Source organism: Esox lucius, chromosome 21, assembly GCF_011004845.1.
Source record: "Esox lucius isolate fEsoLuc1 chromosome 21, fEsoLuc1.pri, whole genome shotgun sequence".
NCBI lineage: Eukaryota > Metazoa > Chordata > Actinopteri > Esociformes > Esocidae > Esox > Esox lucius.
Window position 1 is genome coordinate 11,831,997 of NC_047589.1, and position 22,226 is coordinate 11,854,222.

Here is a 22,226-nt window from a genome sequence, read left to right on the forward strand (position 1 = left end):
CTGTTGACTTCAATAATAGGTAAACAGGCATAGACCAACAGGACACATTATGACAACAAATCTGGCTACATATTTGGTCAAACAATATATAGCAAGCTATTTAGTTATGTAGCTAGTCTCTAGCCAACCATTGTTTGCTTCTTTCAGAAAGAGCAACTATACAGTGGCTTTAAAAGGAACTCAATCGTCAGCAAATAAAATAATTGCCTACATGTTAAATCATTTGTTATTGATGTCAGGTGAAACAAAAATTGAATTTCCATATTACTTCACCATTGTCATGTTTGACTTCTCCCATCAAAGGACTGAAGCTTGCATCGACCCTCAGGGCAAAGGTGTTTTACCTGGAGTGAACGTAATTGCTGACTGGGTTTGTTTGCCAGCTAGCGGGGGAACACGGAGAGGAGAGAGCTTGTTTTGGGGATGTGTAGACTGCTGAGATCTTGAGCTGTTTCTCCTGTTGGATTCTTCGACTTTGCCTGCGTCCCAAAATGCAACCCTCTCCCTATCCAGTGCACTACTTTTGACCAGGGCTTATGCTCTCCTGGTCAAGAGAAGTGCGCTAGGAAGAGTACTAGGGTGCCATTTCAATGGCTGCCGTATGCAGGAAGCAACAGCCAGCTGGGTTAAGCTGAAGCTGGATAGAGCTGAGTTGACTGGCTGCGTCTAATGATCGCTCTGTGTTGTGCGATTGATCAGACCGCCGCAGGGCATTCTTTCCATGGACAGGATTCTTGTCATCCCTCTCGGTCTCTCTCCCTCTCTCTCCTTCTATCGCTCCCTCGAATGATCTTCATTTTCATCTACCCGCTCTTTGATTGACACCAAAGGTGTTACTTTGAGATTTTTTAATACCTTTTTCGCTCCCTTGAGGTTCCCACGCCTCCACCCCCCCTATTCTTGGGAAAGTTTGAGAAATGCGATAAGAAGCAGAACTCTTTGAGTCTTCCACTTTCTGTCCGTAGCACCTACTTTCTCTAACTTCCAGGGAGTCAGTATCAGTGATGGATCATCAAAACCGCAGGAAAAGCCCTTACCTCTTGAAATACAGCCTACACTGTACACTTCAGTCAATATCAATACGAGAGATAGCTGTGGGAGGGGGGATGTTTCTCCTCATAGCTGCTTTATAATCTTCAGAAGAAACATCTGCTGTTTCCGAGCAGCAGGAGCTGTGGTCGACTTGCGGTCAAACCACAGATCTAAGTAAATATCTGGGATCGGGATGTGTTCTAGACACGGTGGTTCTCAACCCCACTCCTCGGGGGACGCCCCGGACGTTTTGCCCGTTTTCTGGCGTCTGGCGCACTGGATTCCCCTAATCAAAGTCTTGATGATTAGCCTAGATTAGTGTAGCGGAGTCAGGTGTGTGGTGTAGATCAAATATGTCTGGGAGTCCCTGAGGACAGCCATCTGCTGTGTGGGAGAATCTCCAAGTTGTGGGTGACTCGTGGTCAAACCACATTGCCGCAAAAATCTAGGAGTGGGAGTGCTAGAGGAACCTCATTGCCTCCAACCGCACCGCCCCCGTCGCGGTGAAGATCTGGCGCGAATACAATCACACACGCCACAATGCCGAGGACAGAGGTCTCGACCTCCGAGACCGCTGGAAGCGCTTTCATTACAGATAGGATACTGTTGTGTGTGTGTGTGTGTGTGTGCGTGAACCTGTGCATGCCTCCATGCATTCTCATGTGTACACACGTGTTCTTTTTGTGGTGTGTAAGGCAATGGGGCTGTTAGCCATCTGAAAGCTGTTTACTCTCCCGATGATGAATCTTCCATATCTGCGTTTGATGTTGTCTATAAAAGCACTTTGTGCATTTAAATTCCAAACCGCACACGCCAACCATCTCCAATGGGCTCATTTATGCACATAAAAGAAGCGCTACACAATTGTATAGCCAATTTGCCAGGTTGTTATTGCTTTTTCCAAATTGAATGAACCTTTCTAAGTGTAATGTGAGATGAAGTTCTTGGCAAATTAAGGGAGAAGAGAGCCCCACATCAATGTTAATAAAAGACAATTCTGAAAGCCCCAGCGAACAAGAGCAACTTTTGTCGAGAGTAAGTTCAAGTAGTAAGAAAGAGACCTGGGTTAAACGACGGAGAGAACTGGAAAGAGAACAATGGGGACTGAGCGGGAGGGAGACAGAGAAGGAGCGAGAGGTGAGTTATTAGTTACAACAACAGAGATAGATACAGCAGATGCTCTCACACCGTGCTGTGACAGCAACCGCGCGCATCTGCGGAGCGATCCCGTTATTGATTTAGTTCTCGGTTCTTTTTTTTTTTTTTTTAAGTGTGGCACGCAATAAAGAATTTTGCGCACGTGTGTAAGTACATGTGTGCGGGCGCGGAAACATCTTGCCACGTGGAACGTGGGCCTGTTGTTTATTTGACCTTGGTTAGCTTCATGCGCTGTCACTGCGGGGAGGGAGATATCGTGTCTCTCCCGGCCCCATACCGAGCCTCGCGGCGGGGGGGGTGGGGACAGCGATGCGCGCAATGGGAAGCGGGTCTCTGGTAGAAACCCCAGGGTCATTTTACCATAAAAAAGCAATAAAAACAAACTCTTACTTTTTAATAAAGCAATTATAAATCAATCTGCATAGCTAAATTAATTTCAAGTTTTTCATCAGGAAAGGAGTTGTCAGACACGATTGCTCAAACTTGAGCGATTAAGGAAATTTCGCAGTGAGAAAAAGCAGCCGTGATTTGTCATCCCTCCCGAGGTGTGTGTGTGTGTGTGCACGTGTGTGTTTTAGGTCTAACTATACTCATGGGGACCAATTGTCCCCATGAGTATAGTAAAACCAGAAAATATTTGACTCTTGGGGACCTTTTGCTGGTCCCCACGAAGCAAAAATCTATTTCTGGCTCAGGGTTTAAGTTTAGGGTCAAACTTACAATTCATTTTAGAGTTTAGAGATTTGGGGTGTCTTTACGGTTCAGGTGATGTTGGTTAAGTTTAGGGTTAAGGTTAGGCATTAGATCTAGGTCAAGTTTAGGCATACATTTTACTTAAATTGAAGTTAAGGTTAAGGTTAGGTTAGGGTTAAGATTAGGGCAAGGGAGAATGCAATTCTTTTGCTATTTTCTGGTCCCCATGAGGATAGCCATTCAAACGTGTGTGTGTGTGTGTGGGATGGGGGGGTTGGGTTGGGTTGGGTTCTGATGTACGAGTCATGTTGGAAACAGCTTAGCGAACAGCGCTCGTATACAGAACATATCTAGCCTCGGCTTGCTACTTGGGGTTTTAGACTAGCTGTCCACACGACATGCTTTGTGACTGCTCGTGTCCCCAAAAAAAGCGGGTGGAGTTTTTTAAAACCCATGTGATGGAATAAGGCCGACGTGTTGATGCCTTTCCCTTGGTTCTGTGTCCCTCTCAGGAGCGGTGTATTTGGAGGGCGGTCTGGAGGAGTCGAAGCAGCTGTTTGGGAGGCTGCTTTTCAACGGAGAGGTACAATAACCGCATCAGCACATCGCTAATTCACTTACACTGTCTGTAATTCAGTGTTCCTACGTCCTCCCACTGAGAGCGCACGCGTCTCAGAGGGCGCGCACTCGCGCTCGTTCCACTTTCGGCGCGCGGACAAATGAAACGTCCTTGGTTGTTTGTCTGACTGCCCTCTGGTCATGACGCTCAACAGCGGCCTATCGAGTTAGCGTGTGATTCATGGTGTGTGCCTCTGCTCTGTGTGTGTGTGTGTGTGTGTGTGTGTGTGTCTGTCCGTGTCTGTACACCGAGATAGATGGACGCTGTTAGCCATCTCACTCAGACTCCGGAGGCGCACCATATAGGCGAAAGGTCCCCATTCTGGATGGAGTCAGAGAGTCAGAGTCATGAGCCCCATCTGTAGAGCCCACCGGGGGGGTTCAGAGACACTCTTAATAGATACAGTGAGAGGCGCGCGGATTCGCTGAATGGTTGCGGATTAAAGGAGTAGCTCGGGGCGCCACGAAATATGGATCTTTATCAAAAGTTTCCACCTTAAACAACACGCCACAGAACAATGAGCAAACAACTTCCTCTTGGCAACGGGAGGGGGATCGGCTCGTCTGCTAAATCCACAGAAAGGCGTTGGGAGTGCACAGAAAGCAAGCGCACGTGCGCATACAGACACAATCCTGCACGCATACACAGTAGCAACAAGCAGCAGAGCAAACCAACAGCCCTTGGCTCAAAGCAACAAGACACTGCCTTCCACTCCCTTTGTTTCTCTCTTAAAGCAATCATTTAAATGACAGACACGTGAGCGCGCGCGCGCGCGCGCGCGCACACACACACACACACACACATAGTTTATCTCTAGTCTAAATGATGATGGGTCTGATATCGCAGGTGTTGGTTTCACTGGCGTCAGGAGAGATGAGGCGTGAGAAGAAAGGAATATATTTCGGGGTGGGGGTGGGGGTGCCTTAATGACTGTGAGGGAGTTGGAGAGTGGGCGGAGTAATTAATGTATCAGTGTGGGAGTAAGGGGATGGGAGGGAGGAGTGCCGCGAGGAGCTGAGAATAGCGGCGTCACCTCCACTACCCTCAGAATTCTCCCCGTTAAGATTTCGTCTGACAGGGCAGTCCGGAACGTGCCTTCGCCGACGTAGCGCTCCCCGCGCGACACATTACCGAAGTAACGAGACGACGGCCTCAGTCCCCAGTCCGGCGCCGGGAGCCACGTGTAGGGAGGCGGGCGGAGGGGTCTAACGGGACGGCGCGTCGCGTCGAATGCTCCTTTATTTCTGGCCACGTTGTGTCTTCTCCCTGCTGAGGACTGGGTCTGTTCAGAGTGCTGTTCCATTCACACATGGATGCCCGTGGGCCTATACTGTCACTCACCCCTCACGGTCTGGTTTCTCTCTCCATCTCTCTCACCCTCTGTCACCTTCCCTCTCACTCAGTCTCTTTAGCCCGGTCTTTCACTCTTCCTCTCCATCTCCTGTGTCTTTCTCTTGTCTCTCTCCATCTCTCTCTGTCCCTCACCATGTCTCTCCCTCCTGATCGGTCACTCCTTCTCTCTTTCTCCTTCCTGTCAGTTTTACAATCTGGTGTTATGGTCAGAGAACTTCAGTTACAACAACAAAGCCACCCCCCCCAATGGCCCCCTATTCCCTAACCAGTACACTACTTCTAACCAGAGCCATGACCTCCTGGTAGAGCACTACGTAGGGAATGTGCGATACCATTTGGGACCCAGTAAACATCCCCACTGGGTTTGATATGAATCCCTAATTGGTTTGACATTCAAGCTTGCTTCACACAGAGATACAGTTCAACTGTTTTTTTTTTTTTCTTTCTTCACACTGCACCCTGGCCTCCACTATTTCCTAAATGACAGTGCTATAATTCATTACAAACATATTAACTCCCCATAGGGAGCCTGTGAAATGTCTCAACGTGACATCTTAATGAAGTTAGTTTGAGGTGCAAACAGCTCTAGGTGTTTACGTCGTCTTCTGTGTGCGTGAATGAGGGGTCCGGAGACAGTCAGAACTATCGCCTTCACCCAGCCCTTTAGCCGGGCCTTAATATGCGTTAATTGTGGATGACAGCCAATTTATTTCAGTCGGCCGTTGCCAAGAGGCAACAGGAGCGAGAACGCGGAAGGAGAACCTGGACTTTGGTCACGCATTTCCGTAATCTGCCGGGTTGGCCGGTGGCTGGCGGCACCTCGTTGGATGGCCGGTTGGCTCGAACCAACATGAAGCGTGCGTTGTTCGAAAACCTTTTTCAGCTAGATGGTTAAGAGGCCCTGTCTGAGAGAGAGAGAGTGCATGTCTTGTATTGGATTTTGTTGAGAAGATGCGTTCTGCTAGGCTCTTTGAAAAGCGTCTCCGTTTGAGTGATAATCGCCATGATGGTGATGTCTTTCACTACCCACCGGCTATTATTGCCACAGGCTACACCCCTCCTAACCCCCCCCCCTCCCCCCGACCGTCCTTGGAAACCGTGACAGGGGTTGCCGTGACAACAGAGGTGGTCTCAACGGCTCTTTGTGTGACTGTCTGTGGCTTTCCTTTTGTGGTTTTTGTGCCACGGCGAAAGGCAGCCCTCACCCCCGTCCGAGTCCTTGGCCGCGGAGGATGGAAAGAAACGGCTCGGGGCCGGCGGGCGGGCTGGTTGGAAAACAAAAACCTGGTCCGGCCTGTTCCCAGATCCGTTCTTTTGTCGCGGTGACGTCGGCATTGGCGAATTGTCTCTTCTGATTCAGCGTTGACAAATGTCACGTTCGGGTGGCTGTCTTAACGTGCCTGAAAGCGTATAGGTCATAAGCAACCGGATTCCCCCGTACACAGTGGCTTGAGTTATGCCCATTAAAGCAGCCGTCTAAATGCATACTACCTAAAACCATAATTGACTGTGTGCGTTGTTTTTGCTCAATTTATTCCTGCACTCTGAGCCGGAGATCTTTCATTTCTTAGCTGCCAGCAGAGTGTGCTAGGGTTACACGCTGCAAGCAGACAAGGCCGAACACACACATACACACACGCGCGCTTGCATGCAGAGGTTGGCGCTCTGACAGCCCCACTCGACTACCTCAGCCAGCTAACATCAGCGAGTGTAGGGGAGAAAAGAAATGGCTTCCTAACACTCACCGTCAACATAGCCTGCCTCAATCACAATGGATTCAGCCCCATGCCACATAAGTGTTTGTTCCTTTTGAATACCCGGTGGCGGCGGAACGAATTGCGCCCTACCCCCTACACGGTGCCCCCTCTTTTGACCTAGGCCCATCGGGCTCCTGTTCAAAGTAGTGCACTTCTCCATGGAGGGAATAGGGCCCCGTTCGGCGCGCAGAACATGACTAATATCTACCCACGTCTAACTACACTGGAGCACACTCTCCATCCCTCATTCTTTTTCCACTCTCCGTCCCTCTCACTCACACATTTTTTTTTCTTCTTCTTTATTCCTCAGGTTTTAGAAAATTCTAATGCTACTTTCACAACGTTGCCTTGTCCGACTTTGTGTTGGCTGAATACGTTCAGCTTGGTCTCTGTTTTTTGTATCTTTTTTTTACGACCCGATCAACGCCTCTCACTGCTTTTCTGGCCTTCTCTTTTTGAGGGACTCGCACACACGTGCGTGCGCGCATGTGTTGGGTTCTTTGTTGTTGGCTTTAGAATGACCGAGAAACGCCATATACAGAGATTTTTCAGGGCTCTAGTCAGAGATGGGGCCTTCAGACCGCAGCCATGCATTGCAAACGTAGTGTACCATAGTTAACCAGTGGAACAGTCTGTCTTTTGTGTTCCTTGTAGACAAGGTCAGATGGAAATTCGATCTCTTCTTTATCCCAGCGCCTCGACCCATTTCAAATCCGAATTCAATTACCAGGAAACATTAAGCTCAAACTTTGGCCAAGTTTGCGGATTATTTCCCAGCATTCCGCTTCCAGAGAGCGCTAAATCCCCTCACGGACCATGTATGTTCTCCCATTGATAGTTACTCGTCCGCAGTTCTTTGGCGTTATTCCTTTGACCCGGCTCTAAACTGCAGCTTGATGGATTGATGGCGGCGCGAGAGACAGAGGGAGACGGGGATCGAGGGGTAGGAAGACGGAGAATCAGAGTGTGAGAAGAGACAGAAAGATGGAGGGAGGCAGACAAGGGAAAGAAAGAGAGGGCCCCACGGTGTGATGGATGTCCAGAAATCCTCGGAGGTCCTAGCCCGCATGATTGAGAGCAGCCGTGTTGGAGTGTGTCGGCCTCTCCGTCTGCCCGGCTTCCCGTCTTTCTGTTCACTCCGGTTGTTTCGGTGCCAGGGCTTGTGCCTTGCTGAGCCTCGGCCTTTGCGGGTCGTAGGAGATTGATTCCCTCAGGGGGGGTCGGGAAAGAGCGGTGGCTTCCGAACGGGCTGCCGCCTCGTCAGGCCGTCTGTTGTCATTTACCTTTCATTTAAACTCATTACCAGACAGACCCACCAATGGGATTCAAATAGCTCTGCGTTTTTTCTTCTTCTTCCGTTCTCTCCGTTCATTTCTCAGTGAAACGGAGAGAGAGCGTAAGAAATGAGGAGAGAGCGAAACACGGAGAGGGGAGAAATCTCCATCCTCTTTCAGACCGCCATGATTCACCCGGCGTGTTGCTACCCATCGATGCCGATTTGTCCCCTGTAATTACACCTCGCTCAGGAAAACATTGTTATTCTTAAATCCCTACTCCACGCGGGCGTAATCATTTAAACCCGCTGTCTGGCTCGTCTTAGGCACGCCGCCTGTAATTGAAACATTACCGCTTCTAGTCTGCGTCAGGCTGGTGGGCTGGCCCGGCGTGCACCTCACGTGCCCGTTTTAATCACACCTTGATCAGAGACGACACACTCTGGAGTGTGTTTGAGAGTGGATCCGGGTGGGCGGTTTAGTGGGTGGGCATGTTTGTTGCTGTGTGTGTGTGTGTGTGTGTGTGTGCGCGCGCTCATCAGCGTCGCTCGTGTGAATCCAGTGTTTACCTGAAGCAGCTCTATCCTAGTGTTATTGACTCGGCTCTTGAGTGATGCCATCTCCCATCTCGCCGTGGCTAGGCTGAAGAATGTATCCCCCCCCTCCTCCCGCACGCGCTCGATGCGATGTTGACTCAATACGTGATATGCACTTAGAGCCCTTTTACCTGCGAAGAGATGTGAAAACGAATGGAACCATTTGCTCAAACATATCGAGCACTTTCATGAATTTTTCATCACCTCAGCGCCTCGCCGCGAAGCCGCTCGGGTTGGCCGGTAGTCGGCGGGTGTCGGCGTGCATATGCGTGTGTGCGGCGTGGCCAGCCGGAGGCTTAATGAAGGTTGATCTGTTTCCCTCTTTCGGAAAAACTGGAAGTGGCCCCGATGACACACAACCTTAGCAGACCTTCCTCGCCTCTCTTTCTCGCTCTCCATCTCTCCAGAATGACTCACCCAGTTTAATACCGGCCCCCGAACTGGGTTCTGACGCCCCGTCACCCTGGCAACCGTTAACGCCGCGCCATGCCTTGCGGTTTACGGCCGTAGTGTGGTGCCTCGGCGTGGCGCTGCGCATCTAAGCAAACCAGCGGGAGGCACGCAGATGTAGTGCTGCTTGTCTCTCTGTCGGTTGTTGTGGGGAGATAAGCATCCAAGTGTTGTTTTTGTGTGTCTGTGCGTCTGTGTCCAGCACCCCCCCCCGGCCGGTGCATTTTCATGGCTATGGCGGTAAGAACGACACGCTGCTAAGTCATTCAGTCCAATCGCACTAAATTAAATTAGTGCGCCGCTCAGGGAATAATGTGCATATTAAAATAGTGCCCTGTATAAAGTGTCTATCGCCTGATGACAGACTCTCTGTCTGAAATCGCACACTATTCCAGAAATATAGCACACTGCTTTAGAGTTTAATAGTTGCTTTTATCGGGGGGGGGGGGGGGGTCTTTAGCTGCGGATAGGAAAGACAGCGAGGTCACAACAGTGAAAAGACACATGTATGCGTATGCAACACTTCTAGAGTGCATTCCGCCATGGAGTTTTTTTAACCCCTCGGGATGCCGCCCGCCCTGCCCGTTACTCCACCTCGCGATGATCAGAACGACCGCGCCGGGTTTAGACACAGAGTCTAAACCGGCGCTCATCATGGTCCTGTCCCTGAAGCTGCATTGTTTCCCCAAGTAGAACCGCCGCTGATTTCCCCCTGCACGGCATGGCGTCAAAGTCAGTTTCCCGTCAAGGAAACTGCCGAGGTATTTATATTGATCAACGATATCCACTGGCTGCCCATCAATCATAGTCTGCTCAGTCCCCACGTCGGTGGCTGGCTAGCTCCTCCAGGAAATCAATAGCCACATCCTTGGTTTCCTTGACACAAAGTTGGAAGGAGGAGCGGCCGCGCCGTCCAACAAACTGCTCCACAAACCCGGCTCAGCACCTCCTCCCGTACGAGTGTGCCGTTGGCGAAACGTTATGGACAACTAGGCACGTCTTGATATCGGTTGGGGTTGGGGGTGAGGGTGGGGGGGGGGGAGTGGCATTGGACAAAGCCACGCCGTTGTGCTCTCCCGCTATGCGGAGCTGTGGAGCGTCTTCAAAGCACTTTCACTGAGTAACCCTCCCCCCTTTCTCCCCCCCCCCCCCCCCCCCTTATCTTCTTTGTTCCACAGGATCTACGGGAGGTCTGGCTCAACTACCCGCCTCACCCACTGCAGGTCTGTTGAAAATACTCCCTTTTGTTTCTACTCTTCATGTTTAGGCTGCTAAAGAAAGAGTGTAAAGCTCTGAATGGATATTGTGGGTATGTAAACCCCCCCGCCGCCCGCGCCCCCCCCGATTCACACACTCCCCCTGCGGGCCGGCGCTTGGCCTTTCCGGGAGGGAGCAGCGTGGCCGTGTCCCCCATGGCGTCAGCGTGGTACGTGTAGCCGTCGGTGTGTGGCGAGGGGGGCTCGCGCCGTCTGTCGTTCTCCCGCTCGTCTGCTCGATTGTCTGACAGCTCCTTCCTGCTTCCCGTAATCCGCTTCCTCATCGTTACTCGAGACACACACAGTTTCGTTCCCCGTCTCCCCTTCGCTATTCATTCACACTCACTTGTCACCCTCCCTCCTGTTTCTCGCTTTCTTCTAACTCTCTCCCTTTGCTTTGCATGATCTGCCTGGAAACATTGAGAGCGGAGAGGGAGAGAGAGAGAGAGATTGAGTACGAGTTTTCAAAAGCCTTTATTAGGTCGACGAGCCCACAATACAGTAAACACTTACTTACTTATTAAAAAGAAAACACGGTTAAACATGATTTAAAAAGACAACTTTCAAGTTCCTCCTCATTAACTGAGCACAACACCCCCTGAATGCCCCATATGCTTATGTGAAGCCTAAGGTTTCCCCGGCCTTCAGGGTGTAGCTGCCTTCGGCGCACATGTACTGCTGCCGTGTGGAGAGAGAGGCGCACACACACACACATGCAGAGAGAGGATGTTTGTTTGAAATTAGGATTTGGAGGAAGAGATCAAAGATCGGGTAACAGGATTACACTCCAGTCCCAAATCACACAGTGGACCCTAGGGACCTAAACGCTGCTTTTGTCGTGTGTCATCGCGTGTGTGTGCCCGTGCACGCATGCTTCACAGCATGTTTTCTGTGTCGGGTTGTTTTCACATACGCTATATTTCTTTCTCCATGTTTCCATATCCATGTTTGTTTCTAATTCTTCGTCTGATCTTTGCGCCTTGTGCCGATGTGTTTTTGTATTTTCGCTCTCAGTAGGCTTATGTGGTTTAGTGACAGATTTTGATACATTGTATGGAGATATTTGGCCTTCTCACAGCGCAGTACCGCTCCAAGCGTTTGGCTGCCCTTTCTGACTATATTTATCTCTTAGGATACACATTCTTATGTCCAAAGCGGAGAAGGAACAAGATGTATGAAATGTGCCTGCAACCACAGTGCTGAATAGAACATCAGTTCGGCTGCTTCAAAAGCCATAGACATACAATTACTAGAATGGGGTCCTCTTCTGTTTCTACCCACGAAAAGCTCAGCAGCAGGGCTCGGCAGGAACTAATTCGGCCAACCCAAATCTTCCGGCTAATTTTTGACTCAGTACAACCATCCGTTGAGGGGACAGCTGGTGGTCATTTCAGTCCATGCCCCCCCACCCCCCAAGGCCTCCAGCGGCATTGGGTTACTGCATAGCCTTACGGTCAATCCCGTAATCCTCCGTGGTCAGGGAGGGACCGTCGCTGGGTGCTCCTGGGTATGGCTGACGCTCGGCAGAATCTCCGATAATTACGGGGTTTGTCGAAGCGCCGCCTCCATCCCTCCCTGTTTCCGCTCCGGTCCAGTCCGCTGTGGGCAGCCCGGGGTGGTCCTCTCCTGTTTAGCTCTCCCACCTGGTTCAGTTTATGGACGCTTGACTTCAACATAAATGACCTTCAGCGTGAGTAAATGGTTGCTTAAGCGAAGACATCTGTTGGAGGTTTTTTGTTATTCCTGTTACGGTGAAGGCTAAAGGTAAGTGTAGGGAAACCACATCCGGCCGTGGGTACGCTCTCAACGCCTGACCGGTTCCCAGGAGCTTTCAGGAGTTAGCTGGAAGAGGCGCTCTGTAAATGAAGCCCAAACGGTCGCCAGGATGTGGGGGATTGTGTGGGTTTTTCCTGCGCTCGTTCGTGTGTGTGTTTGATCCACGTGCGTACAGTAGCACCACAGCTTAGTGCTGCCTGCCGGCCTGGTTCCGCGGAGCGCTCCTGCAGCCAGAGCAGAAAGAAACAGTTCCTGGTTCGCAACACGCTCGTCTTCACCCCCCCCCCGCCCCCTCGTCCTCACTGTCTACCTCAGCGCCTTCCACACCCATCACCCACGGCTCTCAGAAATCATTTGCCACTGTGTCATTTCCATAATCCACATGCAGTGCCAGCTTGACTCCATAGTGCACAGTGAATGAGTACGAACAGGGAGACTGACAGTGCTCTCATGCTTCGGGCCTGGGAGGTGGAAGACTGACAGTTAAGAGAGCAGGGCTCCAGACTGGTGGCACCAGCACATGATTTGGTCGCGGACCCAGAAAAATACTTTTTACATTAAATACGGTAAAACGTAGATCTGGTGTATTATTTTATTTCTCTACATGGGTTATTTCAGGCATTTGATTAGATTTTAATGCTGTCTGTAGCATCTTTAATAAGGCAACTAGCTTTTGGGTGTAGGTCTCCGTTTTGGTTAAGAATGCAGGCTACACCTAATAGAGCCATGGTAGACAGCATTAGATTATTCTTTAGTTGTTATACTGACACATTTTTGTGAATGCTTTCTGCTTTGGCATGCTAGATTTCAATTTTGCCAATGCCGAGAAGGGATAGACAACTCTTAATGACTTTGATGTTTGAGTCGTTCACTGAGAAGAAAACAACTTTGGACTGATTTCATTCATTTAAGTCAGTAATGCCCAGAGCAGCTGCAGAACCCACTGCCGATGAATGGTAAACTAAAAACTGAAGTCATGATTCTACATACAAGTCTCTCGTTCGAAAAAGGAGGCTGTTGTTAATGTGTTTTATGCTTTTAAATGTGTGGTTTAAACAGCAAAAACATTCTTAATATATTTTAAACCAGGTCTAGTTGCACAATTAGGTTATCAAGTGTTTTGCTTGAAAACTGCAAGTGATCAGCACATGGTTTGCAAATTGCAGAGCATTTCTAATAAATAGTTTACTAACTGCACTAAAATCTCTAATAAGGCCATTGACAGGTTTCCTCTAACTCATGATCTGAGCCTCTCACGTCTGTTCAGAAAGAGATGTCTTCCAGTATATCTGGGACAAGGCTTGAGCTAGTTAATCAAGGTCATATTTTGTCTTTCGCATTGGATTGAGAGGCTGTCTGTTTTTTGCAAAACAATCACTTATTTGGACTTTGCAAATGGCATCTCGTCTTTGGCAGTATCACCGGCTTCCTTGCTTGTTTGCTTTGCACACTCTACCCCTTTTGTCGCTACTATTTGAGGCTTCTCGTTGTGCAGAGCAGTAGCTGCCTACCTGCCTGCTTTACACGCCAACGGGGTTCTGTTGTCACAGCTACTCCCTTGTAATGGAGGAGAGGTGAGTCAATGGAACTCAGTTTTAGCCAAGAAATAACTTGTTTTTAAGGTTGTGAGGATGCAGCTTCTTCTTTTTTTCTTTTTTTTTCTGCTAATAAAAAGGTGAATAAAATGCCACCATTTGGTTCCAGTTTGGGACCCATATGTTTGGTTCCTGTGTCCCCCGAAACCAGGCTGCTTCTTACCACTCTTAGCCGAACCAACGTTGACCGGGTGGCGACACCCGGACTTCAACCTCAGGCAGCTTGCTAGTGCCGGACCCTCCCCAATGAGACGCTATAATGTGTGTCTAGCACGTATAGCAAGGTCAGTCTAAGGCCAATTGCTCCATTGGAGCTTCCCGGTCACAACCAGCTGGGACACACTTCTAGATTGAACCCAGAGTGTAATGGGGACTTGGCAACTCATTTAGCTGCATTAGACCCGTTTGCCACTTGGGAGGCTCCTTGCTTTTCCTATTTTATTTTTGTAATTTAGTTTTTAACTCACTTTTCTTTTTTTTTTCATTTTTTTTTTTTTAAATGCTGGTTTGAGCCGTTTTACCGTTAACAAAAATCAGAATGGAAATGCAATCCTTAACAAGTCCAAATGCCAGTTTGAAAGTGAATGCGTTGTGAATGCTCAACTCGAACGTTCTAAGTGTTGACTCGTGGCATTTAAGGAGTTGTCGTTAATAAGGAGGATGGCACATTTGAAAGTCTTCTTTGGGCTAAAGAGGGAAGACGGGACCGCGACATTACCAGCAGCTGTCCAATTAAAATGTGGATTTTCAAAGTAAATTTGACTAGTTGGCTAGTTTGTATTTGCTATTTTACCACTGCTTAATCTATGTTGCTTCAGTTTAAGTTGGCATACGCTCAAACAATCTACTGTATTTACTGCTCACCTATGGTCATTTGTGTCTGATGAATAGGTAATCTTATAGAAACCTTTCCATCTTGTACTTACATAGCAAGAATGTGTATGTACTTGGGAAGCCGCCCACGCTAACAAGGTCAGTTGGATGGTATATATTTGCTAGGAATGTCTGCATTACATGAATTCTGCATCCAGAATGGCCCCCTTTTCCCTTTCTAGTGCACTGCTTTTTGACAAGAGCCATATGGTCCCTGCTCAAAGCAAGGAAACCACGGTGCCATTTGGGAGTCGTGTAGCTGGAGGTTGTTTTCAGTGTGGGAAATTACTTGGTCAAAACCTCTAACAGGAGCAAGCCAGAGACCAATTAGATACTTCTTTCTGCTAGAGGTTAATGAATGCGCAGTATCTCTCCTGATCACACTCTCACATGGACGCACACACAGCCCTCTCCTGATTTAACTAACACATGCACTTTAGCATATCCCTTCCCCTCAACAGGGAGGTGATAAGCGGGCCGTTTCCCGCCGGGTTCAGCCTCTCCGTCTGCGTTAAAAACCCAGCGTCCTCCCAATGCACTGACCTTCCAACATAGCCCATAACCTCGCCATAAAACACGAGCCCGAGTCTTTCCGGTCTCCAGTCCGGAGAGAGGCTTGCCCGTCGCGGCTGTCCGACATGGCCATCCCGGCCGTCTTCTGCCCCGTTGAGACCGCGGCTACGCTTCCTGGGGGGTAAATCCCCATGTTGCTCGGCTGTAAAACGGGCTTGTGGTGCTTGGCCAGGTGCAGGAGCCGCAGACGGACAGGCAGCTGATCGAGACGTCCCCCGTGCTGCAGAAGCTGACGGACTTTGAGGATGCCATTGGCGTGATGTTCACCCACTGCCGCCTGCTCGCCCGGGCCTTCACGCTGAGGACCGTGGGCTTCAACCACCTCACACTGTGAGTACGGAGGCGCCTTGTTTCAAGGGCGTTTGAACTGTGTTTGGGCTGTGTTCTGACGAGGTAGGCCATAATCTTTTGACTGGTACTGATGGTATGTATGTACAGAACCAGTCAAAGTTTTGGACACACTCACCCATCCGTGTGTGTGTGTGTGTGTGTGTGTGTGTGTGTGTGTGTGTGTGTGTGTGTGTGTGTGTGTGTGTGTGTGTGTGTGTGTGTGTGTGTGTGTGTGTGTGTGTGTGTGTGTGCGCGCGCGCGCTCGGGTCAAACGCAGAACAATGGGCAGGTTGATAGGCTGTCATTTAAGACACTCGAGTCGCCTGAGGCACCGTGCTTAGAGTGCGCCTGCAGAAATGTCCATACCACAATAAAGCCACCGCATTATCACCGTGACGATACGCCAAACGATACCACAGTTATTAGTATCCTTTTATTAGCTTTGAAATTGCCACTGCTAATTTCAGCCCCTTAGCCGTAAATTGTCTCATTAACAGTCACCCGCATTAGCAAACTTCTTTCATTTCGGAATTGTCTCTCGCAGGGGCCCCTGTCGCATTGAAGGATATCAGGAAAATGCCCAGGATAAGTGGCCAGTCGGGTCAGTGTCGATCATTCTCTGTTTATCCTCCCAGCTCTATTCATAGCCTCGTCCTCGTGGTGGAAAGGGCACACTGCCTGCCCGGACATCCTTCTCCCGGGCCGCTAGTGATGGATGGATGGACTGTTTAGCTCCTAGTTGGACCCGTGCCTAATCCTGAGGCTTTTACAGCCTGTGTAGTCCTCCCCGGGGACACTAAAACCCCTCTCCAGCCTTGGCTAGACTCCACCGGTGAGGTCACCGCCCCAAGTACCCCATGGGAAGTGGAGTTTTTAAATGTCGTTCGTTATATTTACTGGCTGGCCCACGGCTTTGGTTGTTAATCATTTTCTCTTTCTTCCGAACAGCTCTCTCTCGAACAGCTCTCCAATGTCTTGGAGGCTTATTTCATTTGATTTAATTTCTATTCACAGTTTATAGTTCTTGTTCATAATAACTTTGTTTGTGTTGTTAAATTGTTCCTTTTAAAGCTAGGCTGCGGGGAGTCTAAAGTGCGTATTTAAATCCTACCATTGTTTTCTTAGATTTGCTCAAGGTTTATATCTGTTTCCTTATAGCACTTCTATTGTCTTGTCATTATGGATACCCATTTAAACGAATAACGTCAGCTGCTCTTAGACCTGAGTTGACCTGAGAGCTTATTTCAGGCGCCATGTCAAAGACTTTAATATCAAGGCAAATCCGACGTTGTCTCTTAAATAATGGGGAAATCATTCACATGTCAACAGGGTGAAGAGCAGCTGTGTTTCTTCACCCCGGGTCTCACCTTTTATCGAAGGCTTTCATTCCTTGCATTTTAAAGTAGAACGAGCGTGTTTGGAATGGTTGTTTTTACCAGAGTCTTATCGAGTGAGTGTAGATTCTGTTATTGAATAAGTCAGGTCGGAATCCCACTTGTCTTTAAAGTAAGGCTGTTACCTTGGCTATTACACGCTAGCATTGTTTTAGAAGACACGCTATTCACCAACGTTCCACAGCAAGTTGTCTTCGTCAGGGTTTCAGCGGTGCTGTAGCGTTGTGTTAAATATGATGTGGAATTCCCCGTCAGGAGGTATTAAATAATGGTTAAATGTTTGGATACATTCACCCGTAGTGAACTTAACACCTAAACTACATTAGGCTTGACAGTACACATCTGATATCTTATTTGCAGGCTGCACTCAGATGCTTTTAGATTTGCCGCACGGGTGTTTTATTCTGTGTTTGTGCGTGGGTATGCGCATGTGTGGCTGTGTGTGCGTTTAATCCATCACTTTAATGTCAGAGGCTCTCAGCACTTATGGTCAGTGAAGTCGATTAGGGGGGGCTGGAAGTTGAGCTGTCAAGGTTAACTTTGAAGGTTCTCCTCCTTTTCAAGCCGCCGACAGGCGCCTGCACTGCTAACCTTATTTTCAATGCCCTTAACACTAGGTTCTTCAGCTAGTTCTTAACCGTTAGATGATAATCTGACAATATTATTATCCACAGTAATCAGGTTAGTCCAGTGCTTCGAGAGATTGTCAAATAACAAAAGGTTACTAGTGAGAATTCCCAGATTGAAGGGTGAAAGACCCGTTGGGCCCTTGAGCAAGGCACTTCACCCTCGTTGGCCCTGTAAATTCCTTGGAATAACAACGCCTTCTAAATGACACAACTGTTAATGTTAAGTGCTTGACATAATCAAGGAGAATCTGACCTCCAGTGGGCCCACTTGCAAGACTTCCATTTTGTAGCGGAACGCTCCCCATGTTACTGCTAAAAGGGTGAAGGGGTGACCAGCGATATGCCAATTGAAATTCAGGGGAATAATTAGGTGGCCGTAATTATGAAGATTATTATTCAGGCCATTTATTACTTAATTTATCTTGGTCTAATTCTTTACCATTAGCTCGGTACCATTAGCTCATAAGTCGTTGAGTCCAATGTATTATTTTTGCTGTAGTGGATATGTAAAAAAATTAAATGAAATAATGCAAGGAAGGTCGTCTGATAAAGTACAGACTCCTGTGTCCTTAATGTGGTGCTAAGTTTCTGGGTGACGGATCAATGTTTCAAATGGTGTGAGATGTATTTTGGGAACGAGGGGTCAGCGGCGATGTCAGTCCAACACATCCAATGTAGAGCAACCTTTACACCGCATCTCATCACACTGGAAACGGAAAGCAAGGTCGTCCAACCAGGTAGTTCAGTAGATGGGGGTGTCTGAAAGACTCCCTGACCTCCTGGTGGTGGAAGTAGATAGATGGAGCCTGACCTCCGTTGAGAGAAAGTGGAGTTGTGAGTTGACCCCTTTTAGAGATCCCAGAGAGGAAGACAAAACTCTGAAGTACGTTGACGGAGTGAAACCCGCTCCCTCGACTCTACCCACTGAATCCCTCCGGCCTGCCTACCAACTGGCGCCCTCTTTTCTGCGTAGTGCACTGCTCTGACCACAAAGCTGGGCGCTAGAAAGAGTTCCACGGTGTTAGTTGGGACGTAGATCTTCTCATAGGCCTGTAATGATCAGGTCACTCAATTGCTGCCACGATCAATGTTGCCAAACCATTAGAGACCGCCCCAATCTTCTCCTACCGCTCCGCTCAGGTATATATAGATTCCCCAGTCGGGGCCAAATAACCTCCCTGACCCCTGCTGAGTGGGAGCGCCCAAGTCGCTGTCAATTCACAAGCACACTGCCTCTCTCCCAGGCACAGAGGTGTTACACAGTGAAGCGGGTCACCCCTGCGCCTGGGTGCGCCCCGAACTGTTAAAGGTGTTTTAGATCAAATGAAAGACCCGGGGATTCGCACTTTACTCCGGTTTCCCGTCACCCACTGCACTGTGACTCTGGGAGGAATACGTTTCGGCTCTTTGTGTCTTTCGTGCCGGAACGGCGTCCTCCTGACGGTATCGTTTCTCACTCTCTCTCATCTTCTCCTTCTCTTTATCTACTTGCACCCCCCCCCCCCACGCACATTGTGAGTTTCAGTATGTGCTGGCTGCAGTGTTCTCTCCATCTCCTTCCCTCGCCCTGCTAATGAAGCACGTTCCAGGAGAGATTCTCGGGTTCGGAAGTGCTGCATAACATAAGACGCGCCAGCCGAACGCCACAGAAATGGGACAATGAGCCTTTGATGGGATACTTTCCCTCCTAGTTTCACATCTAGCTGCCCCCCCTGCCCCCCCCCCCGCCCCTGACTCTTCCCTCTCACAACCGCCCCCCACCCCCATCTCAAACCCTCACCATGCTGAGCCCTCCTTCATTGGTTTCTCCCTTCCCCTTTGCTCAGCCCTACTGTAACTACCCTACCTCCCCCTCACACACACACACACACACACACACATTCCTCCAAATCGCGCCACTCGACCCATACGCCAGGACGCGCTTTTGCCCCGGGTCCCACGGGCACTAAACGGGGGAACATGTTCGGGAGGCGGTCCTCCGCTGGCCGTGGTCTGCGCTGCCTGTCCTGGCTGTTTGGCTCTGCCCCAGCCTGCATCCGCAGCATTCATCGAGAATTCTGTTTAATTAAAAGTCCGCCCCTTTCCCGTCCGCCGCCTCCCCGCCCACGCCGCTCTTACGTTACGCGGCCCTCCAGCGCACGCGTGCCCTTCTTCCTCTCGTGTTCCGCGGACGCCCACCTGTCCTCGTTAATTCAAGGCGATCGACTGAAGCTCCCCTATGTGCCGCCGGTTTCATTGATCCCTTCCGAGCTTAGCGTTCTATTTAACATTAACAGTATATGCTTCTCCACATGCGGGTCGCGACCTTTAGCTCGTCGCCGAGTGTCGGGGCCTGCTCTCCTCTCTCCCCGGGGCTGCCTGCCTGCCTGCCTGCCTGCGTGTGTGTGTGTGTGTGTGTGTGTTTCAGTGCTCTTAGTGCATCACATCTAGTATGCCATTGCTGTTAACATATGTAGTCTGAAGCCCCCATTGGTTTGGTTAAGAGTCAGGGCTATATCGGAGTTGTAGCCCCGAGGCAGTGAATCTGAATAACCCCTCTCCTCCGCCCCCCCCTTCACCCTGTGTCTCTCTCTCCCCTAATCCCTGCCCTCATCCCCTTCTCTACCTCTCAGGGGTCACAACCAGAGGATGGAGTTCCTGGGCGACTCCATCATGCAGCTGGTTGCTACAGAGTACCTCTTCATCCACTTCCCCGACCACCATGAAGGACACCTCACGGTGAGGACCCCCCCCATCCTTGTCCCTTCCAGTCTCTCTCCTCCTCCCGTTTGTCTCTCTTGTCTCCATTTCTGGCTCCAATTGGACTCCCCGGGTTTTCCAGGTCTGTATCAGTCACTGATTAGGAGAGGATGAAAACCAGATGGGTTTCAACTGTCCAGGATCTGAGTTGCATATCCCAGTGGTATGGTGAACGGTTTGATGTTGGTTCTACCTGTCATGGCGTCATTTCATATGTCCGGAGGCAGTGGTAACGCCGTTCAAGCCAGCCCACCAAGGCCAGCCTGACCTGTGTTCATTTGACGGAAGTCTTAAGGTGACGGTGTAAGGCGTAATAATGCGTACCTAGTATGAGCTCAGTTTCATATTGGCACTTAGATCATTCTCTCACACGTTCAAGGTCAACTAGCTAACTGTTAGTTGACCTAGTTGACCCCCCCCCCAATAAAAATATTTGTAATTGTTTTCTTTGTTCGATTTGGTTATGATTACTTGATACATTACTTGATTTCTTTTCTATTACATTAGATGTGTGTATTGTTTTGAGGAGAGACATGGAGAAAAGACACCTTGTAGGTGTTTTATTAAAGGAATCAGAGGTGAGAGACAAACCTCTCTCCAGAGGTGGCTGTGTCATCTCTGAGGCGTCCTCCCAGTGCCAATCTTTGGAGGAATTCAGCGCAGGCTTTGAAATAATTGGTTTGGTGTTTACTGTGTTTTGGCCATCTTTCTCCTTCGTTCCTGACTCTGGCGTTGTTGGGGAAGAGTACCATTGAGGGTAGCATGACCGGGTGACATATTCAGCCTCTGCAGCATTGTCTTCAGCTCCTCCCCCAGGGTTGCTTTACTGGGGCCTCTTTATACTCACACTCTGTCTCCCTCACTCTCTCTCATATATATACTATCTATCTATCTATCTATCTATCTATATATATATATATATATAGATATGTAGATATATAGATATATATAGATGGGTGGATGGATAGATATACGCATATCCTTATGTTATGTGAAGTCTCAGCTGTCTTGTTGGGTTACCTAGATGTACTCAACAAATCACGTGAAGTTATACTAAGGGCTGTTTTAGTAGTTAGCCAGTTGTTTGTTTTGTCTAAATCCCACCAATGTTTGTCATTTGGAAATGCTGCCGTCTTTTTTAATATCGGGAGAGATAACGCTAGTGTGTCAGGAATCAACATAGGATTTGGTCGCAAGGCTTTCACTTGTCCGTCTAATGCCCAATTTCAGTGACAACCCACTATCTAAGCCTATATAAATACATGATAAATCATTCTAAACTTGTTCAGCTACATTGCACTTAGTGTCATTTTTACTGTCTTTTTTTTTTTTACCTACCACCCAAAAGTCACCTGATCTTAGTTGTCTGACCCTGTTGCTTGGTGATGATATTTCTGGAAGTATGATTGTCTGTTATATCCAGTCTGCTGATCCATTAGTCTGATAAACACCCACAAATTGAAAAAAGATAATTGGGCCGCAAAGAGCTTTCTAAAATAATGTGGATTTGAATGAATGAAAGTGCTCCGTTGCTTCATAATGATTGTGAGTCTGCGCGCTTGTGTGTCTGTGTGTGTGTGTGTCTGTCTGTCTTTGTGGGTCTGTGTCTGTTTGTGTGTGTAATGGGAGTTGTTGTCTCTAAGACATGGTTCATTGTGAAAAGCCCTAAGATTTGATTATTGGGGACAGAGTATGGGTATGGCTGATGAAGGGGTTGTTAGAAACAAAGAGCTGTTTCAGAGGTGGCTCCTGATGGGCGTTGTGCTGCAAGCATAGTCTTAGCTCAAGACATTATGACATGGAGGCAAACAATGGAATATTGACAGCGAAGTGACAATGCTGCATGTACAGATAAAAACAACGATAAGGCCCCAACAAACCTGACAGGAAATAACTTGATCGATAGGTAGAACAACAATATCTAGCCCACAAGGAATTCAGATTCACAAAACGTGGAGGGAGAAGGGACAAATATATCTCTCATCATATGAAGGTCTTTAAGACTAATCCAACACTCGCTTGTCTTAAATACATTGTTGCCGAGGTGTTCTTGCTAGTGAGGTTGCCTTGCTTTTTTTTTTAATGACCTACAATTATGTGCAGAGTTGGTTATGTTCCGTGCCAAAAGT

General features: G+C 48.8%; 1 protein-coding gene across 4 annotated transcripts in view; it reads left to right on the forward strand.

The window, feature by feature from the left end:
• Window positions 1–22,226, forward strand: part of drosha (drosha ribonuclease III) — a 93,051-nt gene that overhangs the window by 43,242 nt on the left and 27,583 nt on the right. For 3 of the 4 annotated variants that reach the window (XM_010905375.5, XM_010905377.4, XM_034289364.1), the window contains exons 23-26: window positions 3,396–3,466; window positions 10,111–10,155; window positions 15,178–15,335; window positions 19,971–20,076. In XM_010905375.5, the coding sequence (XP_010903677.2) occupies window positions 3,396–3,466; window positions 10,111–10,155; window positions 15,178–15,335; window positions 19,971–20,076 (380 nt within the window). The remainder of the gene's footprint in view (window positions 1–3,395; window positions 3,467–10,110; window positions 10,156–15,177; window positions 15,336–19,970; window positions 20,077–22,226) is intronic. The other variant, XM_010905378.3, reaches the window with a different exon arrangement.